The sequence below is a fragment of the Sceloporus undulatus genome, chromosome 6 (genome assembly GCF_019175285.1).
Source record: "Sceloporus undulatus isolate JIND9_A2432 ecotype Alabama chromosome 6, SceUnd_v1.1, whole genome shotgun sequence".
Taxonomy (NCBI): domain Eukaryota; kingdom Metazoa; phylum Chordata; class Lepidosauria; order Squamata; family Phrynosomatidae; genus Sceloporus; species Sceloporus undulatus.
The window spans coordinates 13,338,040-13,361,001 of record NC_056527.1 but is presented as its reverse complement, the minus strand read 5'-3'; the positions used below and the strand labels follow the sequence as shown (position 1 = coordinate 13,361,001).

The following is a 22,962-nucleotide window of genomic DNA, read 5'->3' as shown; positions in this document are numbered from 1 at the left end:
AATAGTTTTCTTTGGATCACTGTGTACAGAACAACAATGGATGCACCCCCCTATTTTTTTTTGAAGCCTAGAGCTGCAGATGGTCAGAGGGTATTATAAGCACCTAGGTTCTAAATTAGTCTTTTATATGGAAGGGAGAAAGGTAATTTGAATGTTTGAACTCCCCCTCCCCTGCCTATCTTCTTCTTCCCACACAGGAAGCTTCTCTTGAAATGAACAATTCTCTAAATAAAGACTAATTAGGGCCTAAATTAATTAGAAGGTGTGATATGAAAAGAGTTTGATGAGAAGAGTCTGTCATTTTAGATGAATGGAATGGAGCTAAATAAATTAGGTTCCATTAATATCTCATTGTTGTGTGAGCAGCTCTCTTTTATTGCATTCATTAGAGGGTACTACATTAAACTAGCCTTTGCTGCCTATTATCGATTCAACACTCATTTACAACTACAGAGTTTCGCCATTAAAAGGAGAAAATTAAAAAACAACAACAACAACCCAGGGGCTCTGAAAACTAACATCCATGTTTCCTGAGCCCTGCTCTTCATTAAGAGTATTTATTTGCTTTATTTCTTGTAGGGTTGCTATAGACAGAAAACCTTAGATAAAAAAAAAATAGTTGGTAAGGAAAGATGGCCAGCAAGGTATCCAACAGTTTCTGCATGTAATATAACGGTCATATACAGGATTTATAGTAATACATATGTTTTTGTATACTAAGTGTGTCACAAAGTAATGTGGTTTACCCCTTTTCTCTTTTCCCCCCTCCAACTTTCCTTTTTCCATTCTTCAGATGGAGTGTTTGGGAGGTGTCAGCAGGTACCGGTGATAGATGTATACAAATACGAAGTTTCACCACCTACCCTCCAGCGCTTGAAAATGATCTTAGAGAAGCTGTTGCACAGAGGTACTTAAAGTTGATGCATAAGACTTGTTTCTGTTTGAATAAGTGACACAAAAGGGTATGGTCTTTGCCACAGCTTTGAGCTCTCTCTCTCTCTCTGTCTCTCTCTCTCTTATTTAGTAAACTCGTTTTATAACAACATTTTTGGACCTGAACAAGCTCTACACTGTTTATGTGAAATTGCCAAGAAATGTGATGACATTAAAAATAATAATCAGAAAGCCTTTCTTCCTCCTCTCTTCACTGTAGAGATTAGAGGGTGGCCTGTGACATGCCACATCAGTCAATGATAATACTCCTTTGATTGTTTGGGAAAACAACAACACGCCTTCCTCTCTGAGACAAGGGAGAACAGTTTAGTTCTATGCAGAGCTGCGCTTTGTTTCTTTAGTCCTATTTACTATCACAGCCTCATGGCAGGAGACTACTCAAGTCTCTGCTGGTAAGGGCTGTGTAGAGCGGCCAGCCAAACTGGCTATATAACTATTTTGCATTGCCAAATATTATGCAGGAAATTTCTATTTTTGTAACACCTTTTCCTTCATGCATGTGCCATTTGGACTTGTGCTTTCTCTGATAATAACACATTCACCTTTATTGTTACAATGTCCATCTGTGTTTTTCTTCCCTTTATGCTGCCATTGATTACTTCCAAATGATATCTATGATCAAAGCACAGATCAAAGAGATTCAGTACCAATAAAATAAAGTAAAAATATTACCAGAACATAACGATTAATCTAAAAGATTTAGGTAGTCTACTCTAGAAGACAGCAAAGTATAATACAATTTTGCCTGCTGTTGATATAAAGCTTTTTTAATCAAAGGATTTCCACCTTGTTGTGTAAAATGTCTCATTTTCATCCAAACATGCAGTGACTGATTGTTTCTCTGTATACATTATCCCTTTGTTCTCCTTGGTTTCTTATAGTGCTGTGTCTGATATATCCAACAATATTATAATCAATGTGGAAATACAAAAAGGAGATCTTTTTCAATCTCCTTTTGTTCTCACTTCCTTTGTGTATTATTCCATGATTCTCCATATGACCAGCAGGCTCTACTCTTTTCTATTCTCTCTTCAAAAATCATTATTATACACTACTGCAAAATCCATTTGTCTTCTGTCCATGGTATTCTTTCATCAAACCTTGTGATCTATATTCACTTTTATCTTCTACATTTTACCTCAGCTGCTACCCAAATAACATTTGCTTTTCATAACATTTTGTACATATGGACATCTTGAAATTATCAGTGCTGCTGGAAATGGTCTACAAGGATGGGTGATGAGTGCAAATCTGTATGTAAGCTGGTTCATATACAAACAGGATGTACTAAAAGGGCAATCCCTACATATTTTGGAAAATTACACTTTCAGCTTGTTTGGACATAACAATAAACCACAGGTACCTATTTTGGAAATTGACTTCTACAGTTCTGGGGGTTTTGTGCATCTGTACTTTTGTGTGGCCTCTAGATTAGATTGGTGCTTTTACTTCTGCTTCCAGACTACCTTTCGTTCTCCATAACATGTCAGCTAAGCAAACTATGCTCTCTTAAACTGTGGTTTGCTGTAACATGCCAGTAACACAAACCAATGAGATGCAAAATCAATAATCCAATGAACAATTCAAACGGCATGGAAATAGAGAGGGGTGGGAATTACAAATATAATAACAATAATTTTCAAATCAATTAATCACAAAAATGATGCCCAAGGTCTGTTTCTCTAGGACCAAAACTCTCTCTGAGAAGATTCCTTTTGATGTATGTGCAGTAATGAGGATTCTTATATTAATATAGGTAGTGTGCCATGAAGTCGTTGTCTTTCTTTCTACCTCTACTAATTGATTGGAATTTGGGAATATAATTCAATTCTATACAAAGAGAAACAGCCGAATTGAGTAGTATTCACAAATTCCAAGAGAGTTTTTATCCATGAAAACTCATGCTAAAATAAAAACCAGTTAGTCTTAAAGGTGCTGCTGCATTTCCCCTCCCTTCCTCTCCTTTCCTTATTTTTACACTGCAAGAGACTAACATGGCTATTTCTTTTGAAACAGAGAAACAGCTTACCTGGTGCTGAAAACATTATAGTATTGATGGCCAGGTTAGCCCCACTGGGGAGAAATTTTCCTAGATCAGCAGTCACAATTCAAAAGCTTGTCTCTGTTTTCACTTCTCTAGTGAAACAGAGTACACCAACTCTTAAGGCAATCTCTTCCAGTGCTGAACAGTTATGGTTAGGGTTTACCCCACTAATACTTTTCCAAAATTGGTTCCTTACTATTTCCACCTGTTGGTTCTAATCCTGCTCTATGGAATGACTGAGTCTGCTTCATCTTTTGCACAACACTCCTGAGATATTTCAGGACCACCACCACCTCTTCCTTTTCATACTTTTTTTCTATCTCTTCACTTTGGTTTACTCCAGTGTTCAGTGTTCTTTAAACTAGTCACAGTTCTCCACATGACTTATGTAGTATTGATACTTCAGTGTGGCCAGAATATTATCGTTCTTCATCGTGGTCTCTGTGAATCATACAAATGGTTTTTTGCAACCTGTGCAAAGCCTCTTGCAGAACTTTCCAGAGCTGGGTGATTTTTTACGGAAACCTTGACGTGTGTATGTGTATGTCCAGACTGGAAATAAATAAATAAATAAATAAATAAATAAATAAATAAATAAATAGGATGATGTCCATGTACACCTCATCTGTCTTGCCTCAATTTTTATTCATTGCCATCTCAGCAGCATTGTTCACAATGGTCCCTTTTCCTTATCTTTCATCAGGAATTGCTGACTGTTTATTTTTCTATTTTTCTGTTGGAATCATAGAATCGTAGAGTTGGAAGAGACCACAAGGGCCATCCAGTCCAACCCCCTGCCATGCAGGAAATCTAAATCAAAGCATCCCAGACAGATGGCCATTCAGCCTCTATTTGAAGACCTCCAAGGAGGTAGACTCCACTACACTCCAAGGAAGGAGTGTGTTCCACTGTCAAACAGCCCTTACTGTCAGGATGTTCCTCCTAATGTTGAGCTGGAATCTCTTTTCCTGCAGTTTGCATCCATTGTTTTGTGTACTAGTCTCTGGAGCAGCAGAAAACAAGCTTGCTCCCTCCTCAACATGACTTCCCTTCAAGTATTTAAACAGGGCTATCATATCACCTCTTAACCTTCTCTTCTCCAGGCTAAACATCCCCAGCTCCCTAGGTCGTTCCTCATTGGGCATGGTTTCCAGATCCTTCACCATTTTAGTTGCCCTCCTTTGGACACGCTCCAGTTTCTCAATGTCCTTTTTGAAGTGTGGTGCCCAGAACTGGACACAGTATTCCAGGTGAGGCCTGACCAAAGCAGAATAGAGTGGCACTATTACCTCCCTTGATCTAGACACTATATTTCAATTGATGCAGCCTAAAATTGTATTGGCCTTGTTAGCTGTTGCATCGTACTGTTGACTCATGTTCAACTTGTGGTCTAGTTGGACTCCTAGATCCCTTTCACATGTAGTCTCCTTCAGCTAGGTGTCCCCCATCCTATATCTGTGCATTTTATTTTTCCGCCCTAAGTATAGTACCTTACATTACTCCCTGTTCAAGTTCATTTTGTTAGCTGTGTACTCCAAAGACCATTTGCCTTGCTCTTTATGTTCAGACAATGAAGTGGCCTCCCCACTTGGGATCTGGAATGGAGACATGAAGATAGAAGTCACTACTTTAGATTTCTCACACCACAGATACTGGGACAGATCTCTGTATTTTAGAGACTACTCATCCCATCATTCAAGCAGTTAGCATATGAATCACTTCTCTAAGTCCAAGCTGAAGTTTCCACCATTCTGGGGGGTTACTATCACCTGAGATGTTCACCTTTTGTTATGGATTCATGGGACCAATCTTTTTGAGACCAAGAAATGTTGGCTTTAGTGTTGACTGCTACTGTACCAACAGAAACCATGTCTGTGGATATGACAAATACTCCCACAATTTTGGTTGCAGATATTTCATTTTTGTTGTCTTAGTAATTTCTTACATGCCTTTAAACTCCACTATATTGGTGTTGGTACCATCTCAGCATTTTTTTGTGGATGTACTGCAACCAATGTATACATTGGTAGTATCTCCTCCATTAAAACAGCTGGCTATGGATGTTCAATCCATGCAACAGCTCTTGATCAACCAGCCTTTTGCCAAATGAGAGACTTGGGAATTGACTCCAGAAAAAGATTATGATTTCTCTTTCATGCTACCTGATTTACCCTCAGCACTTACCTCATCTCCTGCAGAAGAAGTGAGTGACAGTGTGCTGCTATCACTGTTAATGAGGTCAGATTTAGAGCAAGTTCTATGTATACCTCAGGATAAAGAAAAAATACTGCCACTCCTGGATCCTGATTAAGTGTTTCAGAGATTGTTCAGTCAAAACCGGTTATGTCAGCAATGGCGGGTTACAGACCGCCGCTTTGCGGCGGTCTGCTGCCACCGGCAGTTGGTCCGCAGGGGAGCCGGAGCCTCCACACGGCGCGGCTCCCGTGCAGACCCAAAAAGAAGCTCCAAAATGGAGCTTCTTTTTGAGTCGCCTTTGTGACGTAGCGAGGCGCCAGGGGCGCACTCGCTACGTCACAAAGGACGCGACGCGTACGGACGCTCAGCGTCCGATACGTCAAGATGGCAGCGCCCGTATGAACAGGGTGCTGCCATATTGTACGTATTCAATACGTATTAGGGTTAGGGGGGTGCGGAAGCACCGCCCCTTCCTAACCCTAGTATGTATTGTATATGTACTATTTGGCGGTCTGTAACCCGCCTATGTTAGCTGTGTTCCCTGCACTATTCAAGTTTATAAAAGAGTCTTGGAATAAACCCTCTTTGATGCCATCAGCCTTACATAGAATTGAAATCCTCTACAGAATACACGAAGAAGGAGCAGAATATTTTTTCATTATCCTGGTCCCAATTCTGTTATTGTCAAGGTCTGTCAAATAAAAGAGGTAACACCATCACAGTCCACTCTTCTCCATTCCACCTGATATGGAATGGAGGAAGTTAAACTTGATGGGTAGAAGCCTTTATATCTCTGCAGACCTGACCATGAGAGTATCAAATAGTCATGACCACTTATCAGTACTTTTGTAAGAAAAGATTCCATCCTTGCTTCAGTTATTCCCATCAAAACAGAAGAATCTGGTCAACCTCTTCCAAGCAAAGGTGCACAAGCTGACTCCAAATCAGATTAACAGAGCTCACCATGGGCCCAACCGCCCTTCCGAGGTTATGGAAGCAGTGGTTACCCTTCATCAACATGCCTGGTTGTATAGTTTTCTGTCGATTTTCCTGGCCGTGTTCTGGAAGAGTTTATTCCTGACATTTCGCCTGCATCTGTGGCTGGCATCTTCCAGACTGGTTATGTTCTATAGCAGTTACATCTGATGCTAGGTCTCACATAGTGGACTTACCATTTGATGGTGAGGATATTTTTTACAGCAAATTGGATGGTGCATTGGATCATCACAGTGCTCACATCACAGCAAAGAAACAGGGCTCTCTGATCTGATCACCCCTTTCTAGTTTTTCATAAGAACAAATTCATGCTATGATTGGATATTTTGTTTTTACCTAAGGGAATCTTGACATTTCATCTGCAACAGGATTTGATACTACCTATATCACATTTAATAACAGCTGGAAAGGACACCGCATTTCCTAGATGTTAGAAGAGTATTAGCCTTCTTTGTTGATCATGGAGCAGATTTTTCCATATTCCACAGCATCTTGTGAGATGCTGTTGGTTGTCCAGTATCTGCTCAGAGAACTTCAGAGTGAGTTGTGCAAACTATTATAGTTAACCATGAACCTGTTCATATTCCTGTTCCTGAAGGACTGAAACACCACTCTAGGGCTATGGTGACACCTACAGCCTTTCTGAAGAGAATGCCATTGCTGGAATTGTGCAGGGAGGTAACCTGATCACAACTATTTATATTTATCACACATTATCAGTTAGATCTAAGAGTGGACACCTGTTTTGGCCATGCAGTTCTGTCATCATTATTGGCTTGATATGGGCCTGCTTCCACTGAGTTAGCTTGCTAGTCACTCATTTGTGTGATTTACAGAAACCACAATGAAGAGGAACAGATTGTTTAACTGTGGTTCTTTAAGCTGTGTCATCTATGCATTCACACAACAATCCCTTCTAACCTCTTTAAATGCTTGCCTGAGTATCTAGTAGGCACTGAACTGAGGAAAGAGAGCTGAGGCGCACTTGGACATGCATTGCAGGAGTGGGCATCAGGGCTTTGGCTCTGGGCAGGGGCAAATACCCATTTGTATGAATTCTCAGATGGCCACCTACCTGAAGAACCACAGTTACACGTATGCAGTCTGTTCTTAATACTACCTAAGCTTTCACTGTCTTTATAGCAACCAAATGCTGGCCAAATGGCCGTAATAAAGTTATTATTATTAATATAGCAACCATACCCAAGTGCTGGCTCTTGTAATCACCTAAAACAGAAATATCTGTTTCACCTGTACTGTTGCCAGCCAGGTTTTTGCCCTCCTATATCTGTGCCTTTGATTTTTTTTTTTTTAAAAACACCTAAATATTTATATTTTTCTTCGTTCAATTTCATCTTGTTGGTTTTGGTCTAGGAAAATGTCTGTCAATATCAGTTTTGAACTTTCTTAAATAAATAAGCTATCCTTCCCAGTTTTGTGTCGGCTGCAAATTTAGTATGCAATTCCTTTTCCAGCTGCAACCAAGTCATTTATAAAACTGTTGAACAAGACATGGTCAAGGACAGAGCCCAGTGGCCCTGGGTTTATTCCAGATGGGTGGAATGTGCCAGGTACAGTGGTTCAACCAGCTGTGGAACCACTAAGCAGTCTTACTATCTACCCCGACTAAGTTTTTCAGCAAGGAAATCACTGGATACTTTTTCAAATGCTTTGCTGAAATCAGGATACAGCAGGTGTTCAAAGTTTAGCTAGACTGAATGTTTGTCATGAATATAAATTAGGGTGAATTTTACCATCCCATTCCTTTTGCAGACAACACCATTTCTACTTCTCCATTCTTTTGGTACTTCAGCCACTATCCCTAAATTTCCAAAGCTCTACGGGGCAGCTCTGAAATTAAAATTTCAAATTCCTTCAAAATTTTAGTGTGTAATTAATCTTAGTTTGGCACCCTGAATTTAATATCATAGGTATTCTGTAATTATCATCATATCTATACAGGGCCCTTCTTATAGTATTTATTCTGTCTTCTGTTCAGATTAAACACAACTCCTCTAGATTAAACACAACTCCTCCATACTAGTGACTGAATGAATCTTCTTTCAGTCACCATACTCTGGAACACTGTACCTAACATTTTTGTGTTCTTAACATACTCAAGAAGCTATGTGTCTTTTTTTAAGCATCCCTTGCAAGACTCAGGTCACCCTGAGCTTTAGCCTTCCTGATACCATTCTTACAGATGGAATCTGCTCTTTTGTACTCACCCCTGATTATACCTATCATGCTGTATATATGTCCCTTTTCAGCCTTAGCTCATCAAAGGAGTTCTGTGCAGCAGAAACTGGCTTCTTTAGATGTCTCCCATTTTCTCCTCTTTTCATTGAAATACTTTGTAATTGTGCTTTCAGTGTTTATTTTGTAAAAATCCACAGCCTCTCAGACTCTTTTCTCTTTTAGAATTTTGAAGCATGAAATCTGCACAACTGCCTCTGTGCTCTTTGAAAACAGATTTATAAATCTGATTGAATGATTAAATAAATAAATAAATAAATAAATAAATAGTTTCCTAAAGTCTATGGTACGTGTCTGGCTCAATTTTCACACTCCTTGCTGGTAGCATGAAATCCAAGATGATGCCATCACTCTCTGCCAGCATTTCTGCCACTGCCACTTTATCAACCAGTTCTTGTCTGTTAATCAGGATAAGTCCAGAATAACAAATCCCTTTCTTCCTTCCTCTACCTTCTGATAGATGAAAATGAACTTCAGTCCTGGATGCAGAAAAGGACTGTATTGAATAAAACATGCCGGTGCAAAAAAATTTGCATAATTTATTCTAGTTTTACTATTAATGGGTTTGGACTATTAGTTGCTGAACATTTTATCCACTTCCCTGGTAATGGCTTGTAAGATTTCCATAGTCTTTCCCAAACTATTTCAGGGATACTTTGGCCTCCTTTAGATGATAAAACCTACTGCTTTAATGCAAAAGCTGAGATTCCTGGGAAGCTAAATTCTATGACAGGCAGTGTTTTTGCCATAGATCTTTCTGAGATGTGTACATATGTCCAGAGCTTGTGTCTTTAGCCTTGTATGACAAAGAGTGCTATTGCCTCACAAAACTCCAAATCCTAGGATTGTGTAGTATGGAGCCATGACCATTGAAGGGGTGTCAAACTGTATTATTTCTACAGTGTCCTACAGATCTGTCTACCGATCTTTGGGGCTTCAGCTCCCAGAATTCCTAACTGTTGACCAACCTGGCTGGGCTTTTGGGAGTTGAAGTCCAAAAAATCTAAAGGATCAAAGTCGGGGCGCCATGGTGTAGATGTATCCTAAGAAATAGATATATAGAGAGTACTGCCAAAGCAGTGAAGTCATGCTATTTTTACTGAGTTAATTCACGGGTCCCTGGATGTCCTTTAGGTATGGTTGTATGTTTTACTGTTTGGAGGCCTGCATTGCCCAGGCAATGACAGATTAACCCAAAAGATAAAATGGAAATGGCGTGTGCTGCTGTTGTTACATGAAAATGATTTTGAAACTCTTTTTTGTTGTTGTTTCTTTTTTTAAAAGTTCTAGAAAAATTCCTTTGGTCATAGTATGTGAACACATTATATGCAACCTTATTAAGTGCCTGGAGCTCTTCTTCTGTGATATTACATTTTAGGGTATGCATCCACAGGCTTCATATATGCTTCAGCAAACAATAAAGATTGATATTGCCCTGGGACTTCTGTCCAAGAGGGAAGCTGTCACAAGTTTGTGATGCATTTTATGTGGCACAGTTGTAACAACCATAGCTCTAGACTACTGTGCACTATGAGAACCGCTATTCAGATCTTCACTGAAGTATCAGATTTTTATTTATTTTTTGAGTTGAGGGGGAAGAGATTATTTGATACTGCTGTCTTCACAAACACCCAGCATCTTTGCCTGGCTCCTTTTAAAAGCTGAATCCCCTGCTTTTTTGTTAGGTAATTCTGACATCCTTTGTGCTCATTTTATTGTTTCTTTGTTTAAGGGTCTCTGAAAGCCCTTGCACACATACAAAGTCCAATCCTATGCATGTTTACTCCTAAGTAATTCTCATTGTGTCTATTTAGACAAGTAAAGGAGCCTAGCTGCACATCTGCGTATGTGACAGGTGTACATTGGATTCTCATGTTCCTTTGTGGGGTTTTGTTTTCTTTCCAGACTACTTGCATTATAACAAGCATATTTTCAGATTTTGTTGAATACAATGGGACCTATGCCAGAAGTATAAGAATCTTATTTATTTTAAATTGTTGATTATACAGAGATTTACTCAGTTTCTTAAAGCAACTTGTAAAAAAATGAAGTGCAAAGCATAACATGAAAACAAATTAAAACCAAAACCATGTGTGAGTTGTGATTGGGGAGAAAGCAGATGTAATGACAGAGGTTGCTTTTGAAAACCTTTAATATTTTCAAGTGGAAAATAATGCAGTCAGAAATGTTTTCAGAGCTGATGTTAGATCTTAGAATTCACTGTTTTACTAGCTTCGCTGGTTCCCAAGCAGTGGAAGCACTGGCTTCCAGGTTTAGTCAAAGTGCTGGTAATCTGTCTGTACAGTCCTTCATTAATTTTGCTGAGGATATTTGAAGAACCATTTCTTGCCATATTAATTTGTCTGTCCACTTAGATTGCTAGAACAAACTGTTATCCACATCTTCGCTATACAATCAGCCCTTCATATCCATGGATATTTTTATCTGCATATCCATGCATCCATGGTTTGAAAATATTTTAAAAATATAGAAATTCTCAAAAGCAAACTTTTTGCCGTTTTAAGCAAGGGACACCATCTTACTGTGCCATTAAATATAATGGGACTTGAGTATCCACAGATTTTGCTATTCATGGTGGGCCCTGGAACCAAACCCCAACGGATACCAAGGTCCCACTGTAGTTAGAAATATGGTTGGTTAGATATGTGAAAGGACATTTTCTAAAGCAGTACTCTTTTAAATGGCTTTCAGGCTCTGCTTAAAAAAATTAAACTTAAGGAAAAAATGGAAAGAAAGGGGCTTCACATTCATAACACAAGCAAAACACCAACAACCTAGTAAGACCACAGCTCTGAGCATTTTGTTGTTGTGTGCCTTCTCAACTTATCATGGGGTTTTCTTGGCAAGATTTGTTCAGAGGAAGTTTGCCATTGCCTTCCCCGGAGGCTGTGAGCACATGACTAGACCAAGGTCACCCCAGTGGATTTTATGGCCAAACGGAGAATCAAACTATAAGACACCATATCAGGGGGAGGCAAAACATGGTCCACAGGTCACAGAAACAACAATGGCTGGGGGGTCTATGTGGCCTGTGGACCATGTTTTGGTGTCTTATTTCCTCAGTTTTCCTAACATCTCTCTCAGTTTGTCCCTTGTTGTCTCCCTCCCTCTTATTTTCTTTTTTCCTGTTTCATGGACAGCGCCCCCTTAATTTCTCATCTATCCATTCTTTTTGCTTGTTCTCCCCTTCCTCACTATGTCTTCTTCCCTCAATTGTGCTTGTTTTCCATCCTCTCTTCTTTCCCATGTCCTAATTTCCCCTCGTTCTCTTCTCTCTGTTCCTGTGTATGCTGCAACACAAGACAGCACATAGGCACCACAAACTTCCTCTTTCTTCCCACGTGTTCTGTTCATGTCAGTCACTGGGCTAGAGTAATGGGCAAGAAAAAAATAGCTCAATTTTGCTTTTTCTAAAAGCATGTCGAAACCCTGCTGCCCACATAGCCCACTCCTAAAGTGGGCTGAATACACTTGACCTGACCACACAGTGTGGCATCAAGCAGTAGCTCTGGGTAATTTTTGTCATCACCTCTCTGCCATACATGTGCACCATTGCACAAACATACCACATGCGACCTTCACGTACCTCCCCTGTCTGCCCAGATGCCATCCCATTGCATGGCTGCCCCTTTGATCGGCCACATAGTCACATGTGCGATGCTCTGTTGGTATAGGGCATTGTTGCATCAGTGTGCAAGTGATAGACTGGAAAAACACAATCATGGAGGTCCCTCATACATACCCCCTTCACCCCATCCCCCCTGTTGTACTGTCTAGTTTGTCTATATTTTAATTAGATCCATTGGAGTAGTCACACTTTCATTTCTTTGCTTTGCCGCAGCCCTTCACTTATGCTGGGGTGTTTATATGCAGCCATGAAGATGCACATTTTCCGCCTTGAGTCAGACTATCCCGGCTTCTTTTTAGCCCTGGAGCGCAGCTATGTTTCGGTTTCCAGCTGCTTTCAAGATGAGTCTCATCTAAACACCCTGCTTTCAAAGTGGTTGGAAACTGCTTTATTTTGCCCATCTGTTTCACTCGACTGTATCAGCCACCAGTTCCTACCAGTGAGTGAAAATGGTGGCAAGGATGACGGGGGAGGGACAGAGGAGGATGCAGAAATATTATTCCCCATACTGTTTGTTGGAAAATGCCTTGAAATGTCATGGAGTAAGTAATGTGACGGAATGGGGGAAGTGCATAACATGTTAGTCATGATCTCCAGGATTTATTGTTTTAATATTTTTAATATTGTGAGTGCATCATTGTCTTGTACATTACAGAAAAAAGATGGGATTTAAATATTTTGATAACTAATATACATTATATCAATGAAATACAAAAAGGTTCTTAAGATCAACAAGATTACTATTTCTGTCTTAGCAAACAGAAACTTTTCCAAATAAAAACATTTAACAGATCGTCTAGAATGGATTGTGCCAGATGGACTTTCCTTTTTAGAAAATCCCATGAGGAAGGAAAGCATATGGAAGTAGAAGCACCAATGACTCTTCATGTGCTAAAACTTGGCTTGGACTGTTTTTTTAGCTTAGACTTTGATCTTTTCCAGATGGATCAATTTTTAAAAAAATAGAGATTGGACTTTCAGTTATTGCATTTTGATTTGGCAACGTCTGTAGAGAAATAGCTGGTTGAAGACTATCCAATGAAAAGGTATGTCAGAGATATTTTCACCAGCAGACTTTCTGTGTATGTACAGTATAAAAAAGGACGTAGAACATTGCTTTTCCAAAGTTTATTTGATAATGACCATCAGGATCTAGTCTCAGTGACATCTAGATTCTGGTCTGTTGTGCTTTGCTAACAGTAGCGTTGTACAGAGCACCAAAAAGAGGCGCCTCCCTGGCTCCTCTCTTTGCTCCGCAGGAGCGCTGCAGCAAGCAAATTGCATGGCGCTGCTGCGCAGCAAAAAAGGAGTGCCTGGAACTGCAAAGCACCAGAGACAGTGCAGTGATGTCGAAGCTGCACCGCACCGTTTGGATGCGGCACAGCTGCGATGTCATCGCTGCATGCGCTGTCTATACAGCGCTGCATAGCTGCGGCGCTTCCATGATGTGCTAGGGTTGCAGGGCATGTGCACACTCTGCCCTCAAGCAACCCTAGCACATCATGGGCATGCCGTAAAGGGCCTGTCTGTACTGGGCCAGTGATTAAAAAGCCATACAAATCTTTTCTGGCTGAAATGTCCTGAGCTGTTTTAAGAATGAAACACATTTTTTAACATCCAGCAATACAGTCTCGTTAGCTTTAAGATTTATTTCTTAACAGTGTCTTCATTATTTTAGCTACTTGGTAGATAAAAAAATATTTGCTGGAATCCAAAGATCCACACATCAGGCCAAGCTAGATAGTCTGTGTGCATTCATTTAACACCCTTTATTTTTGTTCACTAAATAGCAGTTTTCACTTTCCCAAACACACAACAGTATCAGGACTATGGCAAAAGAAGAGGTGCCTTGTTATGGTCATAACAAAAATAGTTTCCCCCAACTGCTATTCACCTTTAATAGGTAGGTGACACCAACAGTAAGTTCAGTATGTATGTTTATGTTTTAAATAAAAAAGAAAAACCTTAAACTCTCCTCCTTGCAAACTGAACTCTGGTTTCTGATTCTTCATCTGCATGGATATTATTTAAATATAAAAAACCAGATAGATTAAATGCACATTATAGTCCATATCATACTGCTTGCACAAGGCAGTTATTCAGACTACATCAAGCCTCAAAAATAATTTTCCATTATGCTATTGCACAAGATGCTGCCATCAGCACACATCATCACATGTGTGAAACTCCTGGATATAGTTTTTTTTTCCTGGCATTTCAGCCATATATACATTATTCTCTTCTTCCTCTGCAGTATTTTTTGTTTCCCATCTCCCACTGCCATAACAGAATGGATGCTGCTATTGTGCTTGTAAAACACACACACACCTTGGCATACTTGTTCTCAGTACAATTTGGTAGGATTTGTACCTCGATATTGCTTTGATCAATGCTAGCATTAAACAGCTTGAACAAAATGAGCGCTGTAACAATTGAAAATGGTGTTTCTAAATTTAATAATAATTATATTGATATTAGACCCAGTTGCTGTAAGTGCTTTTTGCACCTGTCAATAATTGCCCTGCCAATTTCTAATTCTTGAGTGTCTAGCTTCAAATGAGTTCTTTAAATGGTAATGTGTCATGAATTGCACTTACCTTACTGTGGGAGCAAAATTGTAGGTACAATACTGTAGGCAAGCTGACAGTCCTAAAAATAGATTTGGATTTTCTTGAAAATGTTGGGCTTTCTTTATTAAAGTTCCTAAGAGCTATAGCTGTACTGGCTTAGGTGTTTATCACACTAGCCAGTTGCTTCATGTTGTTCTTCCTCAAAACCACTACTCCAGTACTCTGAAAGGTAGAAGAATGGCAATGAACTCTTTCATGCCATCACTGCATTTTGGCTTCAGTGGTGTTAGTTCCCGTGTTTTCTTTCTTGCATTTCAATTATGACATTACTAGTTATACAACCCTGTTTGCTCCATGCTCTGCTCCATGACTGGTGCCTTTTTTTTAAAGGAGCCCATAATTACATAACTGTGCAATTACATTATGATGCTATTATGGAACCCTCATTCACCACTCCCACCAACACTGGGAACATGAAAAAGCACCATGCTCCTGCCAACATACTTTTTCTATATTTCCCCTGTGTACTAACATATTCTTGGTTCTGCTTTTGTATATTACTCTTTAACATTTTGCTGAACCCCATAGTTTTGCTGGGCATTAATCTTTAATAGGCATATATCTTGAAATGGTATAATGCACTATTCCCTTTATTTAAAAAGTTTTAAAATGTTTTTTTTAAAAGCCACACCAGAGAACAGAGAATGCATGTATAGTTGGTTCTCTTGGGATTTTGTTTTAAAATTCTTAGTTTATTCCAGATGAGTTGTTGATCTTAACCTCAAAGTAACCCCTAAAACCAATAATAATAATAATAATAATAATAATAATAATAATAGATCAGTAAAACCTATGTCCTCTTAATTTTTTTCAAGTGGATTCTACTGCTGACAAAGTGGCAAGGCTGATCTTCAAATTACATTTTGATGTGTCTACTTTATCACAAACCAGAATAATTATTTCAGTACCTTATGTTTATCATGCTGAAGTGATCTATAGCTTTTTGATAAATAATCTGGTAGAACAGGTACTAGTTTATATCATTTGAATCAAATTTAAAACTGGAAGTTCAGAATTACCATGACAAAATGGTTTTGTAATCATTTTGAACCCAAGTGGAATGAAACACACATTTGTGAGTTCGTTCAGCTTGTAAGAGAACTGTGTAAAATTATTTGTGAACATAAAAAGGCTTCCTTCTCTGTGCTAGAAGAAAGAATGGTGACTGTTCATGTCCTCGTCAGAATTTAGTATTGTGTGCATAAATACTCTAAAGGCATCAGTTCCTGTCTGATCTTGGAAGCTAAGCAGGGTCAGCCCTGGTTAATAGTTGAATGGGATACCTCTAAGAAATACCAGGTGCTGTGGGCTATATTTCAGAGGAAGGAACTACCCATCTCTGAGTATTCCCCTTGCTTTAGAACACAATGTCAAATTCAAGGGGTCACAATTGATTTGACAGGTGACTTGAAGGAACACACACACACACACACACACACACGTTTTATTGACACAATCTTTTTAAAAATGTCTTTTGTTGTTTAGTAATATTGCTTTATTCTTCCCCTATCCCTGATTTTACCTTATTCATTTTGAAACGTCTTCTTGCCATCTCTTAAAATCTTTCCATAGTGACAATCTGATGCTTAAAGTTGGTTGGGTCAGATTCCATAGCTGCATAAATAGGATTGGAGATGACACGAATGTAAATGTTTACTGTAATTTAATGGAGGGCCTTTAAAAGTTGTTTAGGGATACCAATAGGATTTCCTATCTGCTGAATCAAAATCTAGAGTTGACCTTGCTTCGTGGCAAGATTGATATATTTCAGCAAAAGTGGCATGCTTTTTTTACAAAAATCAATGAGGCGGGAGGAGAAATATGCATGTCTACACCTGTCTGCATGCATGTGTATGTGTGCACACATATATCTTTGTCTATAGCAGAGAAAGGGACAGAATATATATTACTTTGAATTTACAGAAAAGGAGAAAGATATAAGAGAGGTAGAATATAAAGAGAGTTGGAGGGATAAATTCAATATGAAAGTCCTTATGAAAGTATAACATACTGAAGACCATACACTGTAATGTAATGAATGTACAATTCCTTATGTTTAATGTAATGTATTGAAAGCTTAGCACCCAGACACTGACATGTCTGCATTTCTACCTGTATATCTATAAGTACAATAATGTATGTATAAGTACACATAATAGCCTGAATAGTACCAAAGATTCTGTTCATTTCCCATGTAAACATATTGAGATTCCAATACTTCAGAATGCTTAAGTGGAGTGTTTACTGGGGTTAGCTGGGGTCTGTCTCGTCTAACCACCAGCATGAGTTGGACACTCAGGTGACAAGATGTTGATAAAGAATCTAGATTAGCCAATAAATCGCAAGGACCCTCAATCTAAAGAGATAGGACTGGATTACTACACCTATTTCTTTGTTGTCTCATCTCAGAAAATAAGTTTAAAGGAAACGTTTTTAACAAATATTTTAACTTTAATTACAACAAATTCAGTAATCATATGCAATCTATTTTGTCTACTGTGGTAATAGACATTATGGCACTTCTCTTTCAAGCCTCCATCTTACAACTGGAACATTCCTTCAGAGGTAGAATGCAATGGCACAGAGGCAAACTTTATAGAAGTTTCCACTACAAATGTAGGAAATCATAGGTCTGGACTTATTTCAAGACTGCAGAATAATCCACCATGCTATTCTACCCTCTGTTTGTTGTTGCTGCTGAAGGCAATTTAAATTCTGTTTGTATTGTATTGTATTTGGGGATCCAAAAACTGGGTAATTCAAGTATAGCTACTATGTTGTATCTTGCAATAGGTTGTTCACTTTCTAAAGAGAAACAAACAGATCACTTCTCAATTTCTAGAACTTGTATGCTTCTAAAATCATTAGAAAATAATGAAAATGCTTGGAAAGAAATTGGCAAGGTCACAAGTAAAACTCTATTGTTTTCTTTCTCAAGATTTGATAATTAAAAACCTGTCTCACCAAAGATATTATAAACCATTTAAAGTAAACCCTATTTGACTGTGTTTAGTAAGAGAAAAGATATCATATCAAAATGTTTCCAAATGCCACTATACTGGCAGCATTTCATCCCAACAGCTGAAATGCTTTTGTGTAGGTTATAGTGCAAGAGGAAAAAATTCACTATACCATGCTTGAGGCGAAGGTTGTAAAAGATGATGTTTTTGTCAGGTCACTGCCAATTTAATTGGATGGAACTGCCTCACATCTTTCTTCAGGAGCTGAACTTTTCAAGCAGAATGATGGTTAGTGACACTGAAACATAGTTTGCAATTCGAATGATGATGAAATAAATTCTTGCAGTAAACCTCACAAGAAAATAATTCAGTGGCCATTATTTTAATTAATAAGTAGACAAGTTCTTAAAAGAAAAAAGCAGCCAACTTAGGAAAACACTATCATTTTACTTAAATTCACATTTGTTTAAGAGGGGTAGTAATTTCCCCCACAGAAGACTGACAATTTCATAGAGGTGGGATATCTTAACATTTTCTTTTCTTTGTATCCGAAGGTGTGTGCAATCTCTCTAAACGTGAATTTTTCTCTGCATAGAACACAATAAATATGCACAAATTATTTTTCTTGTTAAAGCTGTCAATTCCCACTATTTCTGCCTCCTACATGGCTTGATATGTATTTCATCTCCTCTTTCATATTGAGTCACGAAGGCAGTCCCTTTCTTTCTGCCATCTTCCTACCAAAATTTATTGTGTATTCATCCCCAATCTCTGCTGACCCCATTTGCTCATCCTGCTTCTCCATGATAATACTTAGCTTGTTCACACTTTTTTCTTCCCGATTGGTTCTGTGTCCCCCTTTTTATTTTGCTATTCTGTGAATGTTTCTGTAGACACTGTCCTTAAGTAGAGACAGCCCCAATTAATCCTTAATTCCATCCAGTTTTCTCAGTTGCTTTTAAATTGTCTCATTTTCATTTTTCCCATTCTGCTTTCCATCTCCTTCTGCAGCATACCTCAATTCAGTGGCATAACTAGCATATTTGACTGAGTAGACTGAATATTGTTGTCTTGTTTATTACTTCTTAAAAATATATCTCATTTTATAGGACGAGCTATAAATATTCAGTATTAAATGTCATGATGACATGAAATTTTTTGTCATGAAAACAACTGTGAACTTCTTTCCTGACAAAACTATTCTGGCATACTGAACTACACATACTGACATTGTGGGGTTTTTGAGTGCCACTAAGTTAAACAATATAGTATTTGCCATATTAATTGTGTAGATGTAGTGGACAAAGTGTACAGTGGGCTAGAGGAAGTTAGTTTGATTTGATAGGAGGTGGCTAGGAAAGTCAGGATGAACATGAGGCCAAAATTGATACCGATGAAGAGATCTGAAAATTACTCTATAGAAAAATATTTATTTATTATTTATTTAATATTTGTTATTCATTAAATAATGTTTGCTTTGCACTTCATAAAACAATTTGCTTTGGTGGCCTTTCTGCTCATGCAAAGGGGCAATATTGATTGTTTTTACCTGGCCTATAAATCTGTCCCCCCAATTTACATACTTTAAGATGTGCTAAATTCTGCTCCAGAGGCTTTAGAGGTGATGGATAATAAAGAAGAGTTGCTCTTTATTTGTGTAGACTTAACGTGGGACTTGAGGTGTCAAGAAGTTATTTTTAAGACTTTGTGTAAACAGAACTCTTAAATCCATTTTACAGTCCCTGTTTTAGAATGTGTGTTATGGGCCTCGAGTCCTAATACTATATAAATAAGCTAGACATAATCCTGTTTGTGCCCTATGACAATAGTTGTTCTTTTTTGCACACTACTGGCAAGGAAAGACAAACAAAATCTTCTAGCTCTGAGCAGTATATTTTGTCCGATGCCTTATTTCCTTGAAGACTACTTTACCTGCAGCCATTTCCCTCCTACCGCCATTGCGGACGCCAGTGTAGTTTTACCACCATAGTGCACCAAGAGGATTCTGTCTACCTTCCTCATACATCCTCCCTGTGGTACCTGGACTTTGCAAGTATCCTTAATTTGTCTATTTATGTAGTAGGAGAATGATGTGTCATTAAGTGATGTCCACAAAACAATTTAGTAAAGATGTGGAGATTTGAATTTGCATTCCTAGTTACAGTTTTTGAAATATTTAGTAGTGAAGAAAATGATGTTGTTCTTTTAAATGTAAATTTTAACTTTGGGCATTGATCAATGCCTCCACCCGCCCTTTCTCAAAGGGAATGAAGTGTTATTACTAGATAACCAGTTCAACTATACACACCATTCACAGCAAAGCTAAAGTACACACTTGGGAGAGGAATGATTAGCAATGCACTCCCATTTACACTTTGCAGAATGTTTTGCATCCCCAGAATACTACTTCTTCCAGCTCATTTACATGGCAGAGACTGATAGCTGCTGGTTTCTGAAAGCTGTAAATGAGCTTTCCTCCTCACTAATAGTTTTTACTAGCCATAGATTATGCTCCCAGGGCCTAAAGCTGTTTGCTACATCCATCATTGGATACAACTTAATGAGGGTTCATATAATTTTCCTTGAGGGGACACTATTTGTAAGGTCCTCTTACAAGTGTCTGCATGATGTGCATAATTTATACATATAGAATTTATACACACATATATTTAAAATCATAGTATAAGGGTAGCACTAATGGAGCTACTGGGTTTTACCCTTGTTTGACTTCACCATAGCCTTTCTTAATAAGGTATGAATTGAACAAGGCTTCAGCAAAATTCAGTGCTCACTGATCATTCAAAACAAACTCTGAAAACATTTTAAAACCCCCTCCATATTTCAGGGGGAAAAAAACCCATCCCCTAACCTGATAGTACAATCAGTGTTAGCTGTATTGCCTCTTCACCTTGCTAGACTACAGCTGCTAAATATACTTAATTGCTGGTCTTTGTTGATGGCAGTATTATTATTATTTTATTTGTGCCTTTGTGACTTTGAAAGTAGGATTTTAAAGGTGTTTGTACTATGTGTTTTTTTGTTAGGTGTTTAGCTGTCTGACCTTTTTTGTGAAGAAGGGCAGAATCTTTATTCCTTTTTTTAAAAAAAATAGGAAAGCATGCACCTTATCATAAAAGTTGGCAAATGATCAAAAGTTAGTTCAGACATTTTGGACCTTGGCATGATTGTGAAAATTTGCTTACATGGAACAGTACCTCTGGGTGGTACCCCATTAGGGCTGCCACAGTGAAAACTGAAGAGGGCTCCTGTACCATTAATGGTTGTGAAGAAGAGGAAATTTCAGCATATGTTGTTTGTTACCTAGCTGGGTGACAAACAACACCTACTGAACATTTCCTATTCCACACAACCATTAAAGGTACAAAAGCCATCTCCAGTTTTCAATCTGACAATCCTATATCTCATAAAGTTTATAATTTGCTTATCACATGAATTGTTCCCAGTGCATAGAGCTATTGGTCAGAAGGAATTGCTTTGTAAAAGTTTTATGATGCGTTTCTTTGTAAATATTTGTTAGCATATTTATTTATTAGAATAGTTGTAAACCATTTGGTTATGGCCTAAATACCCCAAAGTTACCAGATCCCATCTGATTTAGGAATTTAAGCAGGGTCAGCCAGTACATGACTTCCAACAAATACTGGGGGCTATAGGCTATATTTCAGGGTGGGGACTAGCAACACCAACACCAAGAATTAAAATACAGTATTTATATTGTCCGTGAAATAGATGGTAAGTCAACTTTACAGGGAAGACTTGCAAAAATAGATATATTTTAACATACATCTGAACACAACAATTGTTGGGATATGCCAGATATCAAAGTATTTCCTATTGGATGCCACAACATAAAATGTCTTAGGCTGAACAACTGTGGAGTGTATGGTTTAACTAGGGCACAAAATAGATGGACTAAAAGGATCCTGCTGGGACTGTGCCAGAGTTTTTTGCACCAGGACTGTGGCAACCATATGGTAATGGTCCTGATCCAGGCTGCTGTCGTGGTCCTGAACGCGGATTCTATCTTCTCTTTTTTTGGCCCGGTTCTTCTTGATTAGTGTGGCATTGGCATGACTTCTGGCTGCGTTTCGGGTATGCATCATCTAAACTCCATGCCCCCAACGTGACCTGAAGCTGTGTCATTTTGCTCATGTGTTTCGGGCCTAAGAAGAAACCCCAGGACATTTTTACGTGAGCCTCATTCTCACTGCAATAGTGCTAGTAAAAGGATACAGATGCATACTAGTTTGGGAGCATTCCTTATTGCACATCCCTTCAGTAGCAAAACTGGGGCTGTTTCTGCCAACAGCGGCACCTTGTGTATCTCATCCACACTCCTCCTTAACCCATCTTTCTTCCCCATGCTCTACCCAGTATACTTTTTTAATTTTAATTTTAATTTTAATTTGTAATGCAGTTTAGCAATTATGGCAATGCAGTTTATAAAACAAAGATGAAAGGAAAAAAAGACAATGGGGGAGTAGGGGAGAGGAGGAGACCGACACCCTGTGACTGCCCAACAGAACTGCCATGAGAGGAACTTTGATCTTTGTTGCTAGCATTTGAAGTGGAGCAGATAGACACACAATAACACAATCACACCTATATGAAACTCCTGAATTTCTGATTTTTTTTAAAAAAAAAAAGTATCCAGAAGATACTTCCTACTAGGAAGACCAACACAATATCCTTAAAATGAGCTGGAAAATAATTCTTCATAAAAAGTGGCAGTCATTTCTGTGATTTAATTCACTGGCCTGAAATACTAAAACAAAGTAGGAGAACAGTAGAAAATGGAAAGAATAATAGCTGTACATTTTGCCTCATATTTTAGATTATGCAGTGGCTAGAAACTTGCTTTTTTCTTTTTAAATGAAAGTGATACATTAAATTTTTGGCTTATTGGTGGTAGCAATGGACTTGTCCTAATTCTCCCTTCTTCATGGCTTTTTCTGATAATATGCTCAAAATATATATTAAAAGCTGTCTCCTACTGTTTCCAGATTGTAAAAAAAGAGAATGTGCAACAGTAAAAAAAAAGCCTGGAGGTTATTGCAAGCAAGTCCATTACCATAAAAGCAATACCAAAGTTTAATATTGTTAGAAAAAACATAATCCCACCTGGTGTATATTATCATTGCATTCTGAGTGGGTCCAAATGTTGTAACATTTGAAGAAGCAACATCTTTGGATCATAACAGGCAATATTCATCTGGTCCAGGGAAGGTGTCCTCCAAAACAGTTCAGAGTGTCCAA

General features: G+C 38.4%; 1 protein-coding gene across 1 annotated transcript in view; it reads left to right on the top strand.

Annotated features, from left to right (window-relative positions):
- Positions 1-793: 793 nt before the first annotated feature.
- PTPRN2 (protein tyrosine phosphatase receptor type N2) overlaps positions 794-22,962 on the top strand; it is a 532,969-nt gene continuing 510,800 nt past the window's right edge. The window contains exon 1 of the mRNA XM_042474222.1: positions 794-907. Within this exon, the coding sequence (XP_042330156.1) occupies positions 880-907 (28 nt within the window). The 5' untranslated portion in view covers positions 794-879. The remainder of the gene's footprint in view (positions 908-22,962) is intronic.